Raw genomic sequence first — 21,188 nt, forward strand, 5'->3', positions numbered from 1 at the left:
CCCCTGAGCTCAAGCCAGATATAATGCAACATTCTCATACGTGCTAAAAAAATCTCCTGCCAGCAAGGCTGGCTCGGTAGCGTGATCCCAAGCAGCAGCCTTGTGCTGGGCAGCTGTGGGTTTGAGCAGATACACAAAGCTCAAGTGCTACAGCAGTCACAATAACCAGCACATACACAGCCTGTTTTTTAACAGGTGCACCCCTCCTGAGCACAGACTGAAGAGGTATGTTCCCGTTAAAGCCTCCCTAGTGGGGCTGTTGGCCACTTTCTTCACTATAATTAGCTTTCCAGAGGTCTGGCAAACACACACAGGGTGAGGATGCATGAGTATGTATAATAAGCATATGTGACAGTATGATTTCTATTTTCTAAATTCTAAATTTTAATTTTTTTTCTAGTATATGATCATGGTTCCAACTCAACCCCATAGAAAATCTCTTGCTAATCTGAGAGAGAGGATTTTCCAGTAAGTGTTTGCAAAGAACAGAACAGATACTTCCATTAAGTTGTGCAAGTCTGTAAGCACATGTCCAGCCATGTGAGTTGTTTGCACAGGATGCACGTTTTGTGTATCCCACACATGATACTCTGCCTAACACCCCAGCCTTGGAAATCACACCCAGAGGCAATGACTGCACTCTGCAGGGTTTATTAATACCACCTCCAAAAGTGAGAGGGTACTCTGGCTTTACTGAGGGCTCTCTTTGACTGTTCTAAGTACTTCAGGTCCAGGAATCAACCTTCAGAGCCTTTTCTCGGTGTATGACATTCATCCTGGTGACACTCAAGTAGCACACTGCTGAAGGACAGCCGGGACACATCTATATTTGTGCCATTGCTCATTGCTGGCATGTCCCTATCTGAGCAAAGAGGCAGGGTAGGGTTACCGCAATAAGTCTTCCAACTGCAGTTATAGGAAAGTGGCAAGGAATTGCTTTCGTGTGAATTAATTTTTACTAGGGGGAATAGAAGTTAACTTTGATGCCATCTGAGCTATCAGAAGAATTTATGACGTCTTAAGATAGAAGGCAAGTTTTTAGGTAGTAACATTCTTTGTTATGTATTTACGATAATTGACCGTCACGGACTTAAACATGCTTCATGTAATTGTATCTGTGCCTGCAAACCGAGCAAACACTGAGCAGTCATCTGAAAATCTTATTTAAGGCAGCAGGATTCCAGACAAGCTTAATTATGCTCATTTTAATTTATTTTATTGCATTTTGGTAGGGAAAATACATGTTAATTCACTTTTCTAATTAGTAGTAGCTTCTAAAGCAAGCCTTATTGTTATAATTATGGGGGAAAAAGTCTTTGCGGGAGCCAGACAACATTTTCTGGTATGTGTTAAGACCTTTGCTCTGTTTAAAATGTTAGAATTTGCATGATTTATTTTGTTGCCTTTAGCATAAATAGTATTTCTGCCTAACTTCAGTGTTTTTGTCTATAGTAGGATATTGCTAGCTGTAGAATCCACACCCATGTCTGCAGTGCCAGAAGACAAATGATGAACTTCTGTGGGGGTTTTCTTACAGATCCGTAAGGCTGGACTCAGTCAGGGATATAAAACCTGAGAGTGCAAAGTGTCTCAGTATTTTTCACTGGTTTGGGAAGTTGCTTTCTAATAAGTCACTGATTGTGTTGACTTTGTTAGCTGAGCAATTCTCAGGAAAATTAGTAAAATATTGATGAAATAAATGTGAAGTTATAGCAACTACGCAAAACTAAAAAGACCATAAGAAGTAGTTTGAAAGCAAACTTATGTGAAAGTTTACCCAGAAGCTCTGATAACTCTGATGTCTAACCGATCTTTTGGCTTTTTGTTCTGCAAGAGAGTGGTTTTAAAGCATTCATATGCTTCACTCACTAAGACTAGGTATAACTACAGGTTTGTTGATATTCAGCTGAAATCTCTCCCTGAACTCTTTAGCTTGTGGTATTAAACTGCTGATAAAATTGATCTGAGTAGTTTTGTAGCCATGATTCCATTCATGCTGGTGAGCAGTGGAGGGTTGTGGGGACATTTCAGCTCAGAGAGAGCTCTGACTCTGTACTAGCATTATTTTATTGCTGTTGTTAATACACGCTGATTGGAAAGAGTGGGCTTGGGGAATCAGCATTAAAATTGCCTTTGCACTTTTAATGTTGTCTCATGAGCATCTGCTTTATCATACAGACTTGCATGTCACTTGCACATACTCTTTTCACACCTCCCTTGCACCCAATGGCCAAAATGTGCAAGGTTTGGGTCACAGAAGGCATCTCTCAGTCCTGAGGTCAATGGCCTGCCTTGGTCCCTAGTTATTGTATGCTTTATATGCTAAAATATATATTTTTCACAGCACATGAGAAGCCCCAAAGAGCAGTGTGTTTTCTTTGCAGTATTTTTTCGAAAGGACCCAAGACCTGGACTCAAGTTTCAGTATTAAGAACGACAACTTGAAAAATGCAGAACAGGACTTTTCAGGGCATTTACTAGTGTGTTCTGTGGCATCAATGGTCACAACAGAGGACATTCTACATCATGCCTGACTGACAGTTCAGAAAACACGCTTGACAGCAGCTGAAGGGTGAGCAGACTTCAAACCAGGCCATTTCCAATTGCACAGAACAGCACTAACTGTGCCTGAAGCACAGTCACAGTGTTGAGCCGAGGACAGGACTACTCCACAGTTTGGAAATCAGGCATCAGGGTCACAGGTGAGGCACTCAGAAAACAGGATGCACACCAGAGACAGCTCTCTGCTGTGCTTTGCACTGTGGTGAGAAGAAAACAAGCTTCCTGTGGCTTTGCTTCAGAAGCTTCACGTAGGGAGTGAAGCTACTGACTTTGGTCTTTCCCATGGACCTGAGCAGTCCTCAGCCAAATCTATTCCATCTGTATACTTTTAAGCAAGAAAAACCTCACACTTGATACCTAAGTATGTAACTAAAGATCTTTCTTATCTTTTACAAGATTGAGACTCATCATCTCCAAAGCCTTGCTGAGGATACCAATGTCATCCAGATCTCGCAGCACGAGAGACTATGAGACTAGTGGCCAGTCACGGGATCATTCTACTTCCCCACCAGTCCCAGAGTCTAGTGACACTGAGACTGAAGGTTTGATATTTTATCACATGGATCTTTATGGATCAAAGGACAGGTTCGATATCTTTCCTGAAGAGCTCTCTGGTCGAAGAGACAGATCCCTGGGGGATACGAGAAGGGAACCTGCACTGAGTAGTGAAAAAGTTCAGCGCCCACAGGAAGTTGACTATGACTTGGAAAAGGAGGTTGCAGAGTTGGCTAAGATGTATGGACTTGATGAGGATAGAGAAAAAGAGCTTGAGCTTCTTGGAGGGCATCTGGAGAAGGTGGGGAGCAGATGGCCACCTGCTCGCACGGAAAAAGTGGGATCACAAGGCTCTGTATATAACACATCAAAAAGCAGCTCTTTGGTGAAAGATCAAAGTCAAAGCACAAAGCAACAAGGACTTCCTGATGAGGCTTCTCAAGATGAAGACCAGAGCAAAGCCAGAGCAGATGATGAAGATGAGAGCAATATATGGTCCAGAGGGGGGCTAAGCAGTGGTGGCATGTCAGATGAGTGGAACAGTCAGGCTTTCAGTGAGGAAGAGGAGGAGGAAGAGGAGGAAGCAGCAAATGTTTTTTGTTCTACCTGCAAGATACCAATCCGAGCTTTCGACAAACTATTTGGTGAGCACAAGGATCATGAGGTAGCTCAGCTCCCCAATGCCGTGGAAAGTGAAAAGGTGAGAGTAACACAGGTGTACTGTGGAGCCTCTAAAACAGTCTTTAGAAATAGTAAGAATCACACTGAGTGTTTTGTAGGAGGAGATCCATAAAAACATGTGCAAGCTGGAAGAACAGATTGCTCAGATGGAAAATGTTGCCAGCCATTTGGAGGAAATCTTCATCACTGTAGAGGTAAGGCATTTTTTTCTTGGGTTAACTTTATGGTAGTGGGGTTAAACAGTTTTGACAGTCATATTGACATTCATAGTGTTTAGTTGTTAATGAGGTGAGTACTTACAGTAACAGAGAACAGAGCTGTCTTGGGGTTTGTCTAGACTGAAGTACTCAGGAAGACTCATCCTAATGATTTTAAGTGGGCTAGTAAAATCACATTTATAATTTGCACAGAAATTTGCACTCAGAAATAAAGTGGCCCCCACTCAGGTCATCTTAGTTTTCAATGGCCAAACTACTCCATTCAGAGTGCAGCCCTTGTGTTCCCTTGGTTTCATTTACAGCAGTGTCAGATCCAGGCAAATCCTTGGATCAGCTGCTTCATGCTGATGACTTCAAGAGTTGTGCTCCTGCTCGGCTGCTGTCAACTTGGCCCCAGGGGAAGGAGGTCAGCTGGCAGCAAGTTCAAACTGAAGCAATAACTCAAGGCACTACGGTCTTTTCTCTGCTGCATGTGGCACAGGAGGACATCAGTGCCTGAGCAGTGGGCAGCTGCTGGCAATAAAGCCTTGCTTGCTCCTTAAATCTTCCTTCCTAATGCTTTCTCCATCTGTGAGTGAGGATACCAGCATTAGCTGCTCAGCTCCCTCAGCACAAATCCATGGATCCCACTGGGTTGCCATGGTTTCTCTCATGGAAGGATGTGCTTGACTGTGTTGGTGGAAATGCTTGGGAGATTATGGCTAGGATATATCCTAGCTGTGCTCCCTGGGTTTAGGTTGCCTTACATCTTTGTTCTTGTAACTCTCATTGCTCTTGTGTCTGGAGCAAAACCCAACACTCTTTTGTGCCTCAGTGTGGGTGAATGATCAGAGTAAACCCCTAAAAATGCAAATTAGTCAAATTACAGCTTCTGTGTACTGGTACTGTGTCCTAGTTTTGTGAATTGAATCATGGCACGTTGCCTCCCTGGTCAGGAGAATTTTAGGCAGGCCAGAGTAAGCTTTTCCTCTGGATGACCTATAGATCAGGCTTGATGCCAAGGTACAAACCCTCAAATGCTTTGCAGGAAAACTTTGGGAGGCAGGAGCAGAACTTTGAGGTACATTACAATGATGCAGTGCAAGTGCTTGCTCAGAAGTATGAAGAACAGCTGGAAGCACTGGGAGAAGAGAAGAGGCAGAAGCTGGAAGCTCTGTATGAGCAGCTGGTCCATTGTGGGAAACATCTTGACACCTGCAAAGAGCTGACAGATGAAACCCAGGAGCTTCTCCTGGAAAATGATAAAGCTGAATTTATGAAGGTAAAGAGCTTCAACTGCCAAAACCCCTTCTAAGTGGTTTTGTGGTTTGTTTTTTTTTTTTTACTGCTTGCAAGTAGTCCCCATCTGAGAAATCCCAAGCAGCTTTGTTGCTAGGGAGAATTTGGGATGCTCAGTCTGTGGTGCTGTCACTGCTCCAGGTGCTTAGCATGGTGGCATTGACTTAGTAGAGCAACACAATGGGGGCAAAACAGAAGCAGGAGTTTGTAATTTGGATGCTCATTGATTTGTGAGTCACACTGGGGTTCAGAGAGAATATATCTCCCTGAAGTGCTTATCTGGGGAAACTCTGGAAGCACTCAGTGTTCCTTGCCTTGTGCAGGCTCAGCTCTCTTGCTCTATTCTGGGCTCACAGCAGGCAGGCTGATGCAATCACTTAGGAAAATGTTTCCTTTTCTTACTCATTTTGGAGGAAAGTTCAGCTGAACAGGAGGCTCCAAACTAATTACATCAGGAACTCCTGCAAAGTGATGAAAGAAATCCCACCCTTGAGGCAGTGTCAAGAAGGTATTTTTCTTTGGCAGGTAGAAAAATAATTGGAAAAAAAAGAGAATTTTCACTGATGATGAGTGACTGCTCTAACCTGAGCTGTGCTGTGACAGTAACTTCTGAACTAGACAACAATCAAAATCTCATAACAGCTCCAGTCTACTCCAGTGGGTCAGTTTGCTGTGTGACTCCAACCTGCTGAGTTCTTCACATGAGCTGCCTTTTCCCTTCTCTCTGCATCTCAGGAATAACCTCATTCTCTCCTTAGCTTGTAAACAGTTTTACATTACCCTTAAGAACTATTATTCATCAAGAAGTGAATACATATCAGTCATGAGCTCTCAGTTGCTTAGATTTCTCCAGGGACTTCACATCTGTCTTCCGGTTACATGCACTGCTCAGACTCCCTCCAGTGCAGATTGTTTCACTAAGCTCTTTTGCCTGGTTGATTCTGGTCTTTGTTTGTGAGGGATCTGTTGGCACTTTGGACAACTGAGGGAAGAATCCGTCTAAAGACTAGGTGGGCAGACACTGATGACTACCTGATATTGCTTATTATCTTACTGTAAATTCAGCCAAGATCTGTCCATTTGCATAGACAGAGCTAGCTTTGTTCTCAGACCTGGGTGAGAGCAAATTTCCCCACTCCAAGGGCTGCATTTGGGGCAATTTATGTAAGACAGGTCAACAGCATGATGTAGTCTGACTCTGGAATTTTCTATCTTTAACATACTCTCTTTTTTTCCTACAGGCAGCAGTAACCATGGTTGACAGGTAGTATCACAGTTTGGGATTTTGTGTCACATTTTTGCTAACTGGATGGGTTATCGGAGGCACTTGCATGGTCTGAACTTTGTTCAGGCACACAAATGTTGTCTAAGCCGCTAGAGCAATTGAAATATTTAGTATTTTTGTTTTAAAGTGCATCAGGAAAAGTTGCTCTAAGAAGCTTAACACTCAAAACTTGTTTGGATCCAATTTCAAGAAACCCGAAAGGAGAGTTAGAGCCTGAATAAATCAGTGTTTTCAGCTTAGTCATAAGGAACTAATTTCAGAATTGCTAAAGCTCTTGAAAGAAATGCTCTGGATACAAATTAGACTAAAATGGAGCTCCCTAAATATACTACAACAGGCTTATTTATGCATTAATATAGTAGGGTAGAAAGTCAAGCTGTGGGAGCTCAAAACAGGTACTGAAAAATCCTGGAGCAATTGGAAGAAGTCTTAGGGCACACTAAATCATATGCGAAAAACACCCTCTTAATCGACTGTTAGTGTTCATGAAAACACTAAGAAAAGATACCCCATTTTTCAAATTTCCAACATCGAGAGCCACGAGGTCCTGAACTAGTAATAGTATAAATTCAAAATAATGAAAGTTTTGGAGCTCCTGGGTGCTTCCCCCAGAGGTGCTGGGCACACCTCCCTCCCCTGCTGGGTGGGAGCACAGTGTGCACAGCCAGCTCTCTGCAGGAGTAGGGCACACCACGGTGGCCCTCAGTCCCAGCAGCTGCCAGCTGTCTTTGGCATCTTGGAGCACTGGTGGCTATGTATCTCCAAGCAGCAGGCACTGGGAGGCTGAGTGTTTTAAGGAAATAGATGTTAATTTGGAGTCTGCTGTTCTTTTTCTCTTACAAATAGGTATTGTAGAAAGATATTTCCAACACTATGGTACTTCCAATTGGACATTAATTTTTTTCCCCCTACAATGACAGGCTAAAAGAATTCTTAAAGGAAGAAGTGGATTTAGAGCTTTCAACGCTGCCAGACTTTGAAGAGCGGGTCATAGATGTCTCTGAAGTTGAACAACTAATGAACTCCATTAATGCTATTCCAGGTACTTTTCCTGACTGATCATTATTTCAGACCTATTTACATTTTAGTAAGGATATGTATTAAACATTACTTCTTTTAAAGGAGGCCTGCAAAGGCAGAATTAACTTCTCCCTAGTTTCCCTTCTAGGTTTTTTGTTGTTGTTGTTGTTGTTGTTGTTTGCCTATATATACAGAGACACTGGAAGATATTTTTGGAATTTTTTTAAATTTGTTTTCAGTATAATATTATCAGACTTACTGCTAAATTTGGCTTCATTGCTTTTGCTGGATGATTTCCTAGAAGACTCATGAAGATTATCCCCTCTGTTGAGGGGTCAGGCATACTTAGGTGGTGGTAACTTGTCTTACCTTATAGTTGCTTAGACAAAATAGAGAGGGACACCAGATTGCTTTAAATAATTTACACAGCTTCTCTTGATAAACACATTTCAGTGACTTATTCCTCTGCTATTTAGCAAGCATTTTTTCCCCATAATCCACAGGAAACTGCAAAACATCAACAAATTTTGAATAAATAAAAAAACCCGTAAAATTGTAAATCTTTTCTGGTGCATCACAAATGGCCAGAAAGAACAATATTCCTTTTTTACACTCAATATTGTGTTTTCTTAACATAAAACAGTATTTGGTACTTGTTTTCTTGTGCTGCTGACCCCTGTTGTAAAGCTTTCCCCTGATCCCTGGGGTGGTTGGCAGCAGTGCTGGTGTTGGGCAGATGTTGGGCTCACTGGAACAGCCCTCAGAGCAGGGGAGACTGAGTTTACAGAGAAGGGACAGGCTGAGACTTATTTATTTTGTTGTTTTGATTTTGATTTGAAGCAAGACTAGTTCACACACCAGTGACCTGATTATTATCTGCAACTGTTTACAGAGTCAGCTGCTGACTTTTCTCCATGTGGGAGGAATATGACCCTATTCAGTGCCAAAGCTTTGTGCCAACACCTTTGTGAGAGGTACAACATACCATGATTACACATTCAAAAACTGTCCTGTTTTTCTCTCTGCAGCTCCTTGTGCCCCTGTGATCAATCCCCAGGCTCCCAATGCAGCAACTGGCACCTCACTGAGAGTTTGCTGGGGCCTCTTCTCGGATGACACTGTGGAGTGCTACCAGCTGTGCTACAAACCAGTGAGCAATGAGAGGCACAGTGATGAGCAAGCAGGTGAGGAGGCCTGGGCCCAAGGGACACCTCAGCCCTCCACTGGAAAAAACAGCTGATTCCAAAGTGCCTCTGCATGCCCTGTGCACTCTCTGTGCCACCAAAACTGTCATATCTGCCACCACCATCTTGTCCCTCTTCCCCTGCCAGGTTTGCCATGCTGCCAGCTGCAGCAGGACCCATCACAGGAGCAAAGACAGGACATGGCAGCAGCAGGGACTGCAGGAATGGGAGGGGGACAGTGAATGGAGTCTGGATTTCTGGAGGGTGGGCACTGCATTAGACACACATGTGCTGCATCCCCTGCAAAGCACAGTATTTTTAAAGAGCAAATTCTCATATCGTCAGCATACTCACTGAAACCCCCAGATGATTTTACAGCTTATCTTAGTGCTAATAATAGGCTGTAACTCCCTAAGATGCACAGGCACACAAAGAACCAGAGAACCATTGTAAAATGTCCCAGCCTTGTGACAAAACTGCCTTTGCTAATACTGCTCTAGCAGAATCTTCAAAAGTGGAAGCCAGTAGAGTGCCAATGGCCAGTTAAGAGAGAAAAGCAAAAGCTATCCAAATTTTATAAGATGAAGAATGAGAAATTAGTAATAAAATAGCTTCAGCTCTTGTCCCATGTGATTTCTGCTGCTTTAGATAAAGGCATAGTGAAACTGCCTGCAGCTGACCAAAGGGTGTGGAGCCCAAGGAGCTCTCTTGAGCTCAGCACACGAAACAATGCACCCCAACTCCACTGTGTGATGCAGCTTTGAGCAAGGGTGGGAAGCTGTGTAAAGGCACTGTAAATGCTTTGTTGTTGTCGTTTCAGAGCATACGCTGAAAGTCAAGGAAACATACTGCACCATTACTGATCTGTTGCCAAATACACAGTATGAATTTTGGGTCAGTGCTTTAAATGCCTCTGGTATCAGCCCACCAAGTGAAAGAGCAGTTTATGTAACAGGTAAAAATATTTTATTTATATGACTTTGTGACCTTCATAGTGAAGTTCAAAATCATCTCTGAATTTTATGCCAGTAATGCTTTCTGGGCATTTTCTTTCTTCTGATGTAAACCTACTGACTGCATGGGAATTCCCTACTTTTATTTGGAGAGTCTATCATTCCAACTGCCCCTGTTTTAGAGTGGAAAAAACAGAACCAGAGAGAAAAAATAACTTATTTAAATGCAAGCATGTAGACCAGCTATGGACAAGGGTCAAGTTTCATGGTTCTGCCAGATGAATCCCAGCTCTCCTTTTATTAGCCTATAGATATTTTGTGAATTCACCTGCTATGCTGTTCTTTTTAACTGCAGTTCAGTCAAGGACATGGTGTGAAATCCTGACATCAGATTGAGCAAGTCAGAGTGAGACCTTCAAGTACCTGTTCCAGATGTCTTTGATATCTTAGAGCAGAGATGCACCTTTATGACAAAGATAAAACTAATGATATAAAACAGTTGTGTATTCTGTCTTTATATTACTCCTCTGTTTAATTCTCTTGGGACTTTTATACTCCAAATTAAGTCTTTAAATAGTACTGTTAATTACTCTACCTGCTGTTTATTGTCCATTGGGGAAGCAGGTTTCTTTATATAGTATTAGTAAACAACATTTTTCTATTTTTTTAATCTTTCAAAGCATGCAAACATCTTCATGCAACAGCTTAGAATTGTTCTTTTGCCTACTTTTTAGCTCCTTCACCACCTACCATAAACAGTAAAAAGATCCGAAGCTGTGAAAATGCAGCATTGGTGTGCTGGGAATCCAGAGACATTAACCCTGTTGATTCCTACACGGTTGAATTGTCCAAGCTGACAGATGAAGAAAATGATGATATTATTACTGAGTGAGTTACTCTTCTATTGAGTCCATGACCTGTAAAGATGAAATAATTTCAATTGTGTGGCAACAGATAGGACTAAGAAAAGACCCGTGACCTTCTGGTGAATTTACATTTACAAACAGCTCTCTTAGTAAAATCAGTTGTATAAATGTTAATCAAAATTACTATGTGAGAATTATGGATATGGGAAAAGGGCAGAAGCAAATGTAAAAATCTGCAGTCTGTCACAGACTCTCTCCTGCCGTGCTACTGACAAGGTAAAATGTTGATGGGTTACAAGAGAAGTTGAAGTGTAATTTATTCTTTGTTGCTCAGAAAAATAATCTCCAAGGCCTACCTTTGTTCACCACCCTATCATTTTCCATGGATTTATTTTCTGTAGATCTATTGTTGGGATCCCTAACTGTGAAGTCCTAATTCACCTCCAGCCAGCACAAAAGTATCACATCTGTGTCAGAGCCCAAAACCTGGGTGGCACCAGTGAAAGAAGTGAACCTGTCCTGATAGACACCACAGGTACAGTACAGCTTGGAACAACTCCAGCAGCTTATTGTAGCATCTATTGTATTAACAGAAGGATTCCTGCTGGTTTCAATGGCCTCTGGATCAGGTCCTAATCTCTTACATCTAATTACACACCTGGTAACCTTTTAGGAATAAAAAAACAACTTCTTGTAACAATAAGTGCATTGCTTTAGCTCTGTAATTTATATTATTTCTGCTCTGTAATTTGTATTATTTCTGTCTGGTACATTTGATACTTGAAAGTTACTAATTTCTAAACATTTTAAAAGACATTATCAACCCAACGCCCACATATTGCCAGCCTGCAAAGTACTGACACACCAGTGAGGAAAGTTGTAGTGTGATTTTACTTTACTTCAGAGATTACCATGTAATGAAGCTGCTGCTGGAAAGTATGGCTGAGACAGCACTTTCTGGAGTCATTTAGCAGACACCTGTGTTCACCTTCATCACTGCTGCAATGACACTGCAACTTTACTGGCTCATCTCAAATCTCCCACATCACTCACAGATCTGTTCACACCTTGCCTGTGTCTCTCTGCCCTTACCTTCTATGAGAGATTTGCAAATTGTATTTATTCAGCAAGATGACCACACAAGGTTATATTTTGTTAAAAAACCTGTCTGCCAGGCATTAGTGACACCACAGAAAAGAAATGCTCATCCTTATATGCCTGGAGAGGAAGACTGTCATTGTGTTCCCATCATTTGTATGTATTCCAACTGCTTAAATCAAACTCAATATTTGAAATTGCCCATTCTGTTTGCACAGCATGTGTTTGTTTTCAGCAGCACATGCCTGTAATTGCCCTGTCATTGTTTGTATTGTATTTGCAATGAAGTAACTTGCAGTTTGATTACAATGATTTCATTTGGGATTAGCATGGAGAAATTTATCTTCTCGGAGTCTACATTATGCAAACAGCTGATGCAAATTGACCTGTCAGCTGCAAGAACCCACCTCCAACACTGTGAATGGCCTTTGATCCTTTCTGGGGTGGATAAACAAGCACCAACTACAAACAGCAGCTCTGCTACTCGTGGCTGCTCCTCAGAGCCCAGTGCACCAGACCTGCTCTGTGAAGAAGCACTTTTATCCTGGGTTGGACTTACCTCTCTGAGGGCTGATGTGATGAGGGAGGTGCTGAAGTGTGAGGGATCCTTTCTCTTCAAACTGTGCCCAGCATTTACATGGATAAGTGAGGCCATGGAGAGTCCCCCTTTCTTGTTTCAGTGATTAAAAATAGATTACTTGAAACTAGACAGTCCATTGCAGGGAGGACCCCCTATCTTTGAATAGCTACTTCCAGCCCAATGCCTGCAGCTTTGAGCCCTGGTAGAGTTTAAAACCAAGCTAAGTCCCCTGCTTTTCACAAGGCTCAAACTAAACAGTGTTAAGCTGTAAATCACTCATTTATTAGAACAACTTTAAAAAGATCTTGTCCTCTCAGCGTCAGCCACAGATTCTTTCCAGAGCATTGGTGACTCTTTGTGGATTCAAGCAACATTTCACCATACCCTCGCTGCAAATCCTAATGCCATAAGGAGTTACTGGAGTTATCCTCTGGCATTTTCTCTTGCAGGTACCTGCTTCCACCTTAACGAGGACACAGCCCACCCTTTACTGGCAATTCTAGATGATGGATTTACCATTTCATGTGATGAACTGGAAAACCCAGAGTGTGATTTGCCCGTCTATGATAACAGCTTTACAAGGTATACAGAAGTATTTCAGTTTCTTTGGGTTTTTTTTAACAGATGCCAGAAAATGTCTAATGGGGCTTTCAGCAGCTCATTAATTTTTTGAGTCGAAATCTCTCTCTGCAGCTGCTCTTTGGAACTTGGAAGTTAATGCAAGTTCTTAAAGAGGATTACAAATGCAGCAGCCACAATAACATACAAGCCTACTTTACATGTCTGGCACACTGAGCTAGGTTTGAACAGGTATTTAGGTGCCATAAGAAATGCTAAGGGAAGAAGAGGGATCTGAAAACTTATTTCTTGCTGAAAGATCTAACTGATATTATTTGGACTGACAGGTATTACTTTCAAAAAAGAATTAGGCCCTTTGCCATTGAAGTGAGAGACTAAGCTTGCCAAAATGCTTATTTTGAGTCAAAACCATGGGAACACCATATAACCAGGACAGGCATTTGCAGACACAGGATAATAGAAGTCCACAACTTAGTCCCTCCATAGAAATGCAGTGCTACTAGAGGGCTCAGTAGAAAAGAGTTGGGAGTCTGGTGATTCATTTCATTAAAGGCATAATGGTAATCTTAAATGGGATTTCATCCCACATCTATGGGTGCTTTTGTGTTTCACATAAACAGCCAGAACTGGCGCTCACCTCATTCAAAGGCTGAGGTTTTGGTACCATGATGAACTTTCACAAGTCTCTTTCAAGGGAAGAGACTGGAAAAAGAAAAAAAAAAGCTACCAAGATGAAATAACTGGCATTCATACTGCAAGGAAATTACACAGCAAACTCTTCTTTCTGAAGTTTGTGTGATCTCTTAAAGGCTGATGTGTTTCCTAACCACAGCAGCTTCTTCAGCCCAGCTCAAGTTTGCCTCGGTGGCTTTGTAGCTCTCATTACTATGGCCATGTTTTGTTCACAGATGTTTACTCATCTATTTTGCATCATTCCTTTTCCTTCTCAAGCTGTTGCAACACAGCCCCTCTGAGTCCTGATTTCAGCAGCCTTTAAGCTGTTCCCAAGACATTTACATGCACTTGCAATGAACTGTACACTTGCTCTAAGCAAGTGCAGCTGCAGAGGCAGAGTACAGCAGTTGTGCTGTGCATGCCCATCCTCACACACCAGGCCCTCCAAATGCTGAGTGCAGCTCTCCCTCACATTAACTAGAAGAGCTCAGTGTCTGCCAGAAACATCCTTTGCCTTTGTAACTTACAACTTTGAACACTACCTTAGTAACATAAAAGTTGTGTGTGTTTGAAACCTGCTGTCCCCCTTGACAATGACAGCTAATAAAACATGTAGTTTTCCTGAGAAAAAGCTGAGGCATAATCTTACAGGACTCATGTTTGCCTCTGAGAGTGTTTCAGAAGCATTTGGCATGGGTTATTTTGCTCAATTTTCTTGCTTCAGAACCTGTTTTTACAGAATTGCATCTTCAAAGCACCCAGTTCCTTTGACTTAAAACTGTGCCAGTAATTCAAGCTGAAGGGTCTCTCTGTAGTACATTGTCTTTGTCTGTCTCTACTACACAACTTTTAAAAGAGTTATTTTCTACATGGCTCCTATCCATACATTTCACAGCCCAGGTACCCAGAATATTCCAAGTTCTCCTACTGTGTTCAATTCTTCCTAATCTCTCCAAAAGCAACATAGGCAGGTTTCCTCCTCCCCAGCTGCCCCAAGAACTTCATGCTGTTACAGTGCTCAGTTTCTAGTGGTGAGTGACGTTTAAAACCCTGGGCTGTTTGGGAAGAAAATGCAAAATCTGTAGACTTTTTTCCCCTGCTGTGCTGGGGTTCATCAGGGCACTCTCTTCTAGCAAGTAATAGCTTTCCTAGAAAACCCAGCAGCATGGGATGCTGTTCTCCATCTTCCTGGAAGTGCCTAGGGCACTCACTTCTATAAAGCTACCCACAGGTAAAATCAGGGCAGGTGTCACAAAGAAACCTGCAGGCTGGGTGTCATCTCCTCAGCATGGGGAATTCACTGGAGTCAAAAATCCACACTGCACTGCTAAGGAGACAGAAAAAGTGGCTTTTGTTTATTGGTATGTAATGTCCAGGTATATCCATACCTGAACGTATCTAAACACTGTAAAGAGCATTATAGGTCCTGCCAAAACTCTCATTCCTATCTGTCTCCCACAGATGTATTGCAATCCTGGGCAGTCTGATCCCATTTCCAGGAAAGCATTACTGGGAGGTGGAAGTTGAGGAAGATACAGAGTACAGAACTGGTGTGGCTTTTGAGAACACTCCAAGACATGGTCACCTGGGGGCAAACAACTCTTCCTGGTGCATGAGGCACATCATCACACCGTCAAGGTAAGGGCTGTGGGGGCTGCAGGTCTCTGACAGGAACACCTCTTACACCTGCAGGCAGGGCAGCAGAGAAGCAAGAGATTTTGTATCAGCTCAGACAAGGCACCAGGGGCATCTGACATTTTACAGCTGCCACTGTAAACTGGTGCTGGAAGGATCTGGAACACTAAGCAAATCCTCTGGCTTTTTCTGTGGTGTTTCAGAAGCATTTGGCATGGGTTATCCTGCCCACATGCCTTGCTTCAGAATCCGTTTTTGCAGATTTGCATCTTTGAAGCACGCAGTTCCCTTGACTCTGAGACGGTGCTAGTGAATCAAACTGAAGGGTGTCTCATTGAAATGAAACCTTGTGACAGTAAAACAGGCAGCTCCAGGAACAAATCTGAATAAAACCTGAGTTGCAGAATTTAGCTGTGGACATTACCAAAACCTCAGTGGGAAGACAGAGAGTAATAGATCCATATAACCCCAAACTACATATCTGGCTAAACCTAGCTTTACCCAACCATTTTTGATCTCTGCCCTACCTCTGGAAGTATGTCACACCTGCCTGCAGAAATGCCAGCTCCCCTCATGCCTCAGCTGCACTGCTGACTCTCCCAGACCCTGATACATTAACATCACTGCCCATGACTCTCATGAGCAACCTGGGCACCTACATTTTCCCTTTGAAAACAGCCAGGGTGCCTTCAGCTCTTTTGTTTCTTGCCTCCAGGCACAAGTACGAATTCCTGCACAGTGGGATGACACCTGACATCAGAATTACTATTCCCCCCAGAAGGATTGGCATCCTGCTGGACTACGAGAACTGCAGACTGTCATTTTTCAATGCAGACATTGCCCAGCACCTTCACACATTCAACTCACACTTCCAGCACTATGTACACCCCTGCTTTGCACTGGAAACACCTGGTATCTTAAGGATACGTACTGGAATTCCAACACCCCCATGGACTGCTCTCCTATAACCTGTGTTCTGCAGCTACCACACCTTTGTGGAACCTGCACTGAGCAATGCCCTCTTTCAGTCTTAGCTCCTCCATCACACTCCCTATAAACCAGCTGTTGCCCAATAGTAAGAGCAAAGCAACCTTGACCCAAACCAGCTGCCAGGCCTGAGCCCTTAGTTTACATCCTCGTGGGAAGGATCTTAGCAAAAAGCCACTATGGGCACAAGGTCCATCAGAATCCCAGAATTCTCTGGTTAGAAATGGATACCATCCTTCTCAGAGGTGACACTATCACCATGCAGCAGTGGCAGCTGGATCACAGGTTCCCCCAACACCCACCTGAAGCCTAGGGAAGTCCCCAGTTCCAAAGCAGTCGTTAATTCTATTCCTGAGTTTACTCAAAGAGCTAAAAAACTCAAAGAAAAATAAAAATAGCAAAAGGCATAATCACTGTGCAGCTGCTGGAGCTGAAAACACTCCAACCATGAAGCTGATCTCACAATCAAGTGTTCTTGTTGCTACATGAAGCCTGTGACACAAGATAAGCAAATACACCTCCCCTGTGTGTGAACTGTTAGCGTCTACATACCCAGTGAGGCTTTCTGAAATACCCAAACCTGCACTACAGTCTCAAATATAAACCAGTTTTACAGAATGCCCATGCTTCTCATTCATTCATCCAGGGAGAAGAAGTAGGAATTTTACAGTGCTTGATTGCCCTTATAGAGAAACCTAAAGCAACATTTTTAACTGCTTCTTTTTAGCTATGCTCACCTCCACTTGGGTGTATCCTCCCTGCACGCCCACAAATCTGCTTTCCCCCTCAGCACTGAAGAATTCCACCCCAATGCTGTGCCCTTGAAGCTCTGGGTGTCCAGTGGGGCTGGAAGGACTCAGGCCCAGCACACAGTTGAGATGTCTGTTTGGGTTTTATTCCCAGACACCAATCAAGACAGGCCCTGCTAGTCAAGCAGGCTTGGCCAGCTCTGAACAGCCTCATCTATGTATGTCAAAACTACCTAAACTCAATCAAGAGTCATTAACAGAGAAACTTTTCCACAGATTTATTTCACATTAATTACAAAAATCATTGGTTCAAGTTTCCATTCTAGCAAATAGCCAGGAACAGGCAACAACCTCTACAATATGCAAGGTCTTTGCAAATAAATGCCATTGGCAATACTAAAGAGATTTTATATAGAACTGTTTGTCAAAAGCTTGTCTGTTCTTCCTCAAATAGCTTTAAAAACATCTTGCCAAAATAGGCCTTCAGAAACCTCAAAAAGAGGAGCTGAATAGGTCACTACAGCAGTGATTAGTACCATCTGCTCTTGGATATCTTTTTCACAAGCCTCAAAAGAAGATGGGTTTAGCAACACTGAGCTATACCAGCACAGGCTGATTTCTTAGCCTACCAGGAGTTACAAGATTTCCACAACAGAAAGGGTTGTTATGGTCACTTTGTCTGACCTGTAAACAGGCCAGAGACTTTCGGTTGCTATGTCTGCCAGTGAGCAGAGCAACTTGTGCCCACCAGATCCTGGCTAGGGCATCCCAGCCATCCCAGAGAACAGCAGCTCTAGTGTGCAGCTCCTGTGCAGGGGACTGAAGTGGTGAGAAAGCATTACATTTGCTTAAAAATGTACTCCTTGATTCTGGGGTCCAGCTTCTACCCACTGGAACAGGAAAAGGATATTTTACCCCTATCAGCCAAAGGCTGAGAGCCCCACTCTTATTTTCAAGGAGATACCTGAAAGAGTGTAACACACAGGTAGCAGAGCAGAGGTATGAGGATGTCTGAACCTCCAGAGCCCTTAATGCAGAAAGGCTGCTGGTGAAGCCATGATTCCACTTCCCACCACCAGCTTTCACCTCAAGTGTTTAAACCGTAACTGTCACCTGGCAAGATACTTTCCAACCAGTGAACTGAACTGGCAGTGCCCAGGACTCCACAATGCTCTTGCTGGATTGTGCAAGGGCAGATTTTCTGAGCCAAATGTGAGGTGCTCAGACATCCTTGCAGAGGGACTCCACAGGTACCAAACAGCCCTGTTGTCATGCTGCCAGCTTGATGAATCTACTGGAGAATGCAGGCTGGGTGGCTGAGTCCTGAGCAGCCTGCTCAGAATGACCCCATTGTCATCACCAAGCATGGTACAGGACAGCTAAGGCAGCAAAAGAGCGACCTGAAAAAAGGAACAAATAAGCAATAATTGGTCTCTAGGTTAAAAACAATAAGGGAAATGAGTTTGTATATTTCTGTTTAATAAAAGCTTCCCCTGTTGGCACTAACCCCAGTTTTTTGTCCCTTAAGAATCCCAACCCTGTCACTTAAATATTTATACAGCAAAGGGAATTTAACAACTTGCATTTCTTTAAATGTTGCTCTGAACAACCTCTATATAAATCCTTTACAAGGAGGCCACCACTTCTACCACAGGTCTACTGAACTGTAAATTCACATCAACCCTGCATCCCTGTGTAGCACCAAGTGTATTCAGTTTATTGGAATCCAGGGTATAGCGCTCAACCTGGAGAACTGTGTTAAGCTGTTGATCTGAGATCTATTTATCTCAGATGAGATACTGAGAGAAATCTCAGACTGAAAAGTATCTTAGATGAGGCAAAAACAATTCTTACCTCTAGCCTGTCTACAGGAACTCTGGCAGAACTACAGCCTATGGAAGGGCAACAGTCAGTTAAAAGTATTGTCCTCGTCTCTAACATTATGTGCTGCAAGATGCATTTTTCCTGGTACCTGTTGGGTCTTTTTCTTCCTGTTCCTTTTCCTTATGTGCATTTACTGGCACACAGCAAAATCCACCCCCTGCAAAGGAAAGGAGCTCATGCCTAAAGCTCTGAATTTGGCCAGCTGCAGCCCACAGGTTGCCCTGATGTGCAGCAGTGATCTGCAGCATCAGGAGCTGCCCAAACCCCTTCAGGGTGAGCCAGAAAGATCCCTTTTCCCAACGCCCTGTGATTTCAAATACACGTTGGTGCCACTGGAGGGCATCACGTGAAGCCCTTTCAGAAGGCCACACCAGTCTCACACAGGTTTCTATAGCTGAAAACAATTTTCAAACTAGTTACCATAATCGTAGGCATGTCCTGTGTTCCTCCTCACCCAGTGCTGGAGCCAGGAAGAAAGGGACCCAAGGGCCTGTGAGCAAAACCACACAGGTGAGACATGTCAAAAGCACAAATACAAAACACAACACAAAAGCCCTGCAATACAGTTTAATGTAGATTAAAAACAAACACACCCAAACTTTTACTACAGAAACACACAACTTTTAACTCACTCCCTCTCATTGCCATTAAATCATTGTAGGTAGATGAAGCAGGTCCTGACTTTATCTCACAGGCAGGCCTTGTTCTTCCACCATTTAATTTAGGAGGATAGTATCAGTGGAGTCAATATTATGCCACTGGCTCCACTTTCTTAGTCCTCCAGATGAATCTCCACAAGTAACTCCTGAAAAGTCTCAGTACAGACTGAGCTCTCCTAAAGCAGACTGCAGGGCCTAACCACTCAGCCAGGAAGGCAATTCCCTATTCCTATCTTCAAACTCAGTTGAATCCTTTTACTGCCCACCTCTGTTTCCCAACTAACCAGTATCACTCATCAGCAGTGCACAGCAAAGCACAGGGACTGTGCAGAGGTGAGGCTTTGCTTCCTGTTCAGCTCAGCACGGGACTCTCCTGCAGGCCTGAGCCAGTCCGAGACATACACTGCCTTTTTGTCACATTTCTCTCCATCGCGTGTATGGTGCTGTGTTCAGCTGCCAGTGTACACTGGGACTCAGTTGTCCTAGCCCACCTTACTTAAACCTCTTCCAAACGGGCTCATTTTTTAAGCTTTACTTGCTCTGATAGAAGCGACCGACACTGAAGCCTGAACTGCTTCACAAAACGGCTGTAAGGGGCTGCACTCTGCCAAAAGGGTGCTCACCCGCAGCTAGCGCTGAATAAAAGCGGGATTCTCCAAACGCAAAGTGGCTTAAACAGCCCCAGAGAGGCTGCAGCAGCGGCTCTCGGGCTACCTCACAAACCAGCCTCCCCGGGCGGCAGTGGGCCCGGCGGGCAGCGCTTCCCTTACCTGGGCCGCGGGCACAGGGCTGCGGGGGCAGCGCCTCCTCACGGGCCGGGCGGCCGTGGCGGCTCCCTCGCGGGACGAGCATCGCGGCGGCTCCTGCAAGGGACACGCGGGTCACGGGCACAGCCGCGGGCACAGCCGCGGGCACAGCCACGGGCAGGCCGGGCCTCAGCTCCGGCCGCACGGAGCCTCTCCGTGTGCAAGCCAGCACGGGACTCCTGCCCGAGCTCCGCCGCTCTCCGCTGCTGGCCGGCCGCCCCGGAGCCCCTGAGGCCGCCGCGGGAGCAGCGAGGCCGCTTCCCCCGGCACGGGCTCCCCCGCCTCACCTCGTGGCGCCGCCATTTCCCGCAGCTGCCGTTCCCGCCCGGCGCGGCGGAAGGGGGCGGTGTTCCCCGTGAGGGCGGGGAGAGGGCGGGCGCTGCCTTCCTTCCCTCCTCCGTCCCTCCCGTGCCGGGACAGCGCCTCAGGGGCGGAGGGAGAGCGCTCGAGGGTCCCTCGGGCTGGGAGCTCTGTCCCCGCAGCCCTGGCCTCACTAACACAGCCTTTTCCCGCGGCATTGCTGCCCAAGCCAAGCTCACCACGCTCGGCACTCATTCGAGCCCTGCCTGTCCTCGGCTGGGCCGTGGAGCGGCCTCTCCAGGGATGCTCCATCCACACCATCCTGTGCAGCACCTGCTGCACTTGTCCATCTCCGTTCCTCCCCACAACATGTGCTCGATCCTGCAGACTGCAGCAACACCCGCTGCTGGCACTGGGCAGAGCCACCAGCCCTCACCCACCGCTGGGTCTCCCCAGCCGGACAAAGCTGCTGTTCTCAGCCCTGGGATGATGTTCCACAGCTCCCACATCCACCTGGCTGGGCTGAGCCAAAAGTAGCGTGTTAACTCCCTTTCCTTGGATGTATTGCGCAGCCAGCTGAACACACGGAATTTTCTCTCCATCTCGAAACAAAATTCCTTTACATTCAGTCTGTGGTGTTGGAAAGTGCATGGTAGGCGATGATGTCTGGGGCCACCCCATCACCTCCTGCCTT

At 44.6% G+C, this 21,188-nt stretch overlaps 1 protein-coding gene, 1 long non-coding RNA gene and 1 other non-coding gene across 5 annotated transcripts; 1 reads left to right on the forward strand and 2 right to left on the reverse strand.

The window, feature by feature from the left end:
• The first annotated feature begins 868 nt into the window (after positions 1–868).
• On the forward strand, positions 869–17,262 carry FSD2 (fibronectin type III and SPRY domain containing 2). 3 transcript variants are annotated; one of them, XM_085070525.1, is made up of 13 exons: positions 869–1,042; positions 2,959–3,757; positions 3,837–3,932; positions 4,984–5,217; positions 6,476–6,498; positions 7,440–7,561; positions 8,568–8,723; positions 9,544–9,678; positions 10,411–10,564; positions 10,944–11,077; positions 12,670–12,802; positions 14,936–15,112; positions 15,825–17,262. In XM_085070525.1, the coding sequence occupies exons 2-13, from the start codon at positions 2,999–3,001 to the stop codon at positions 16,075–16,077; spliced, it is 2,376 nt and encodes a 791-aa protein (XP_084926651.1). In that variant the 5' UTR covers positions 869–1,042; positions 2,959–2,998; the 3' UTR covers positions 16,078–17,262. The 3 variants fall into 3 exon arrangements, with proteins under 3 accessions (XP_084926651.1, XP_084926654.1, XP_084926653.1); XM_085070528.1 differs by having other exon boundaries at positions 869–1,030; XM_085070527.1 differs by lacking the exon at positions 869–1,042 and adding an exon at positions 1,059–1,342.
• On the reverse strand, positions 9,743–12,226 carry LOC146432695 (uncharacterized). Its single transcript, XR_014854295.1, has 3 exons — positions 11,454–12,226; positions 10,005–10,593; positions 9,743–9,849 (listed from the first exon to the last, which is right to left on the reverse strand). It is a non-coding gene; the product is annotated as an uncharacterized LOC146432695 (long non-coding RNA).
• Positions 17,263–19,382: 2,120 nt separating the features above from the next.
• LOC146432696 (small Cajal body-specific RNA 15) lies at positions 19,383–19,513 on the reverse strand. Its single transcript, XR_014854386.1, has one exon.
• Positions 19,514–21,188: the final 1,675 nt, after the last annotated feature.

Source organism: Lichenostomus cassidix, chromosome 10 (genome assembly GCF_008360975.1).
Source record: "Lichenostomus cassidix isolate B80296 chromosome 10, HeHo_3.0, whole genome shotgun sequence".
In the NCBI taxonomy this organism is placed as follows: Eukaryota; Metazoa; Chordata; class Aves; order Passeriformes; family Meliphagidae; genus Lichenostomus; species Lichenostomus cassidix.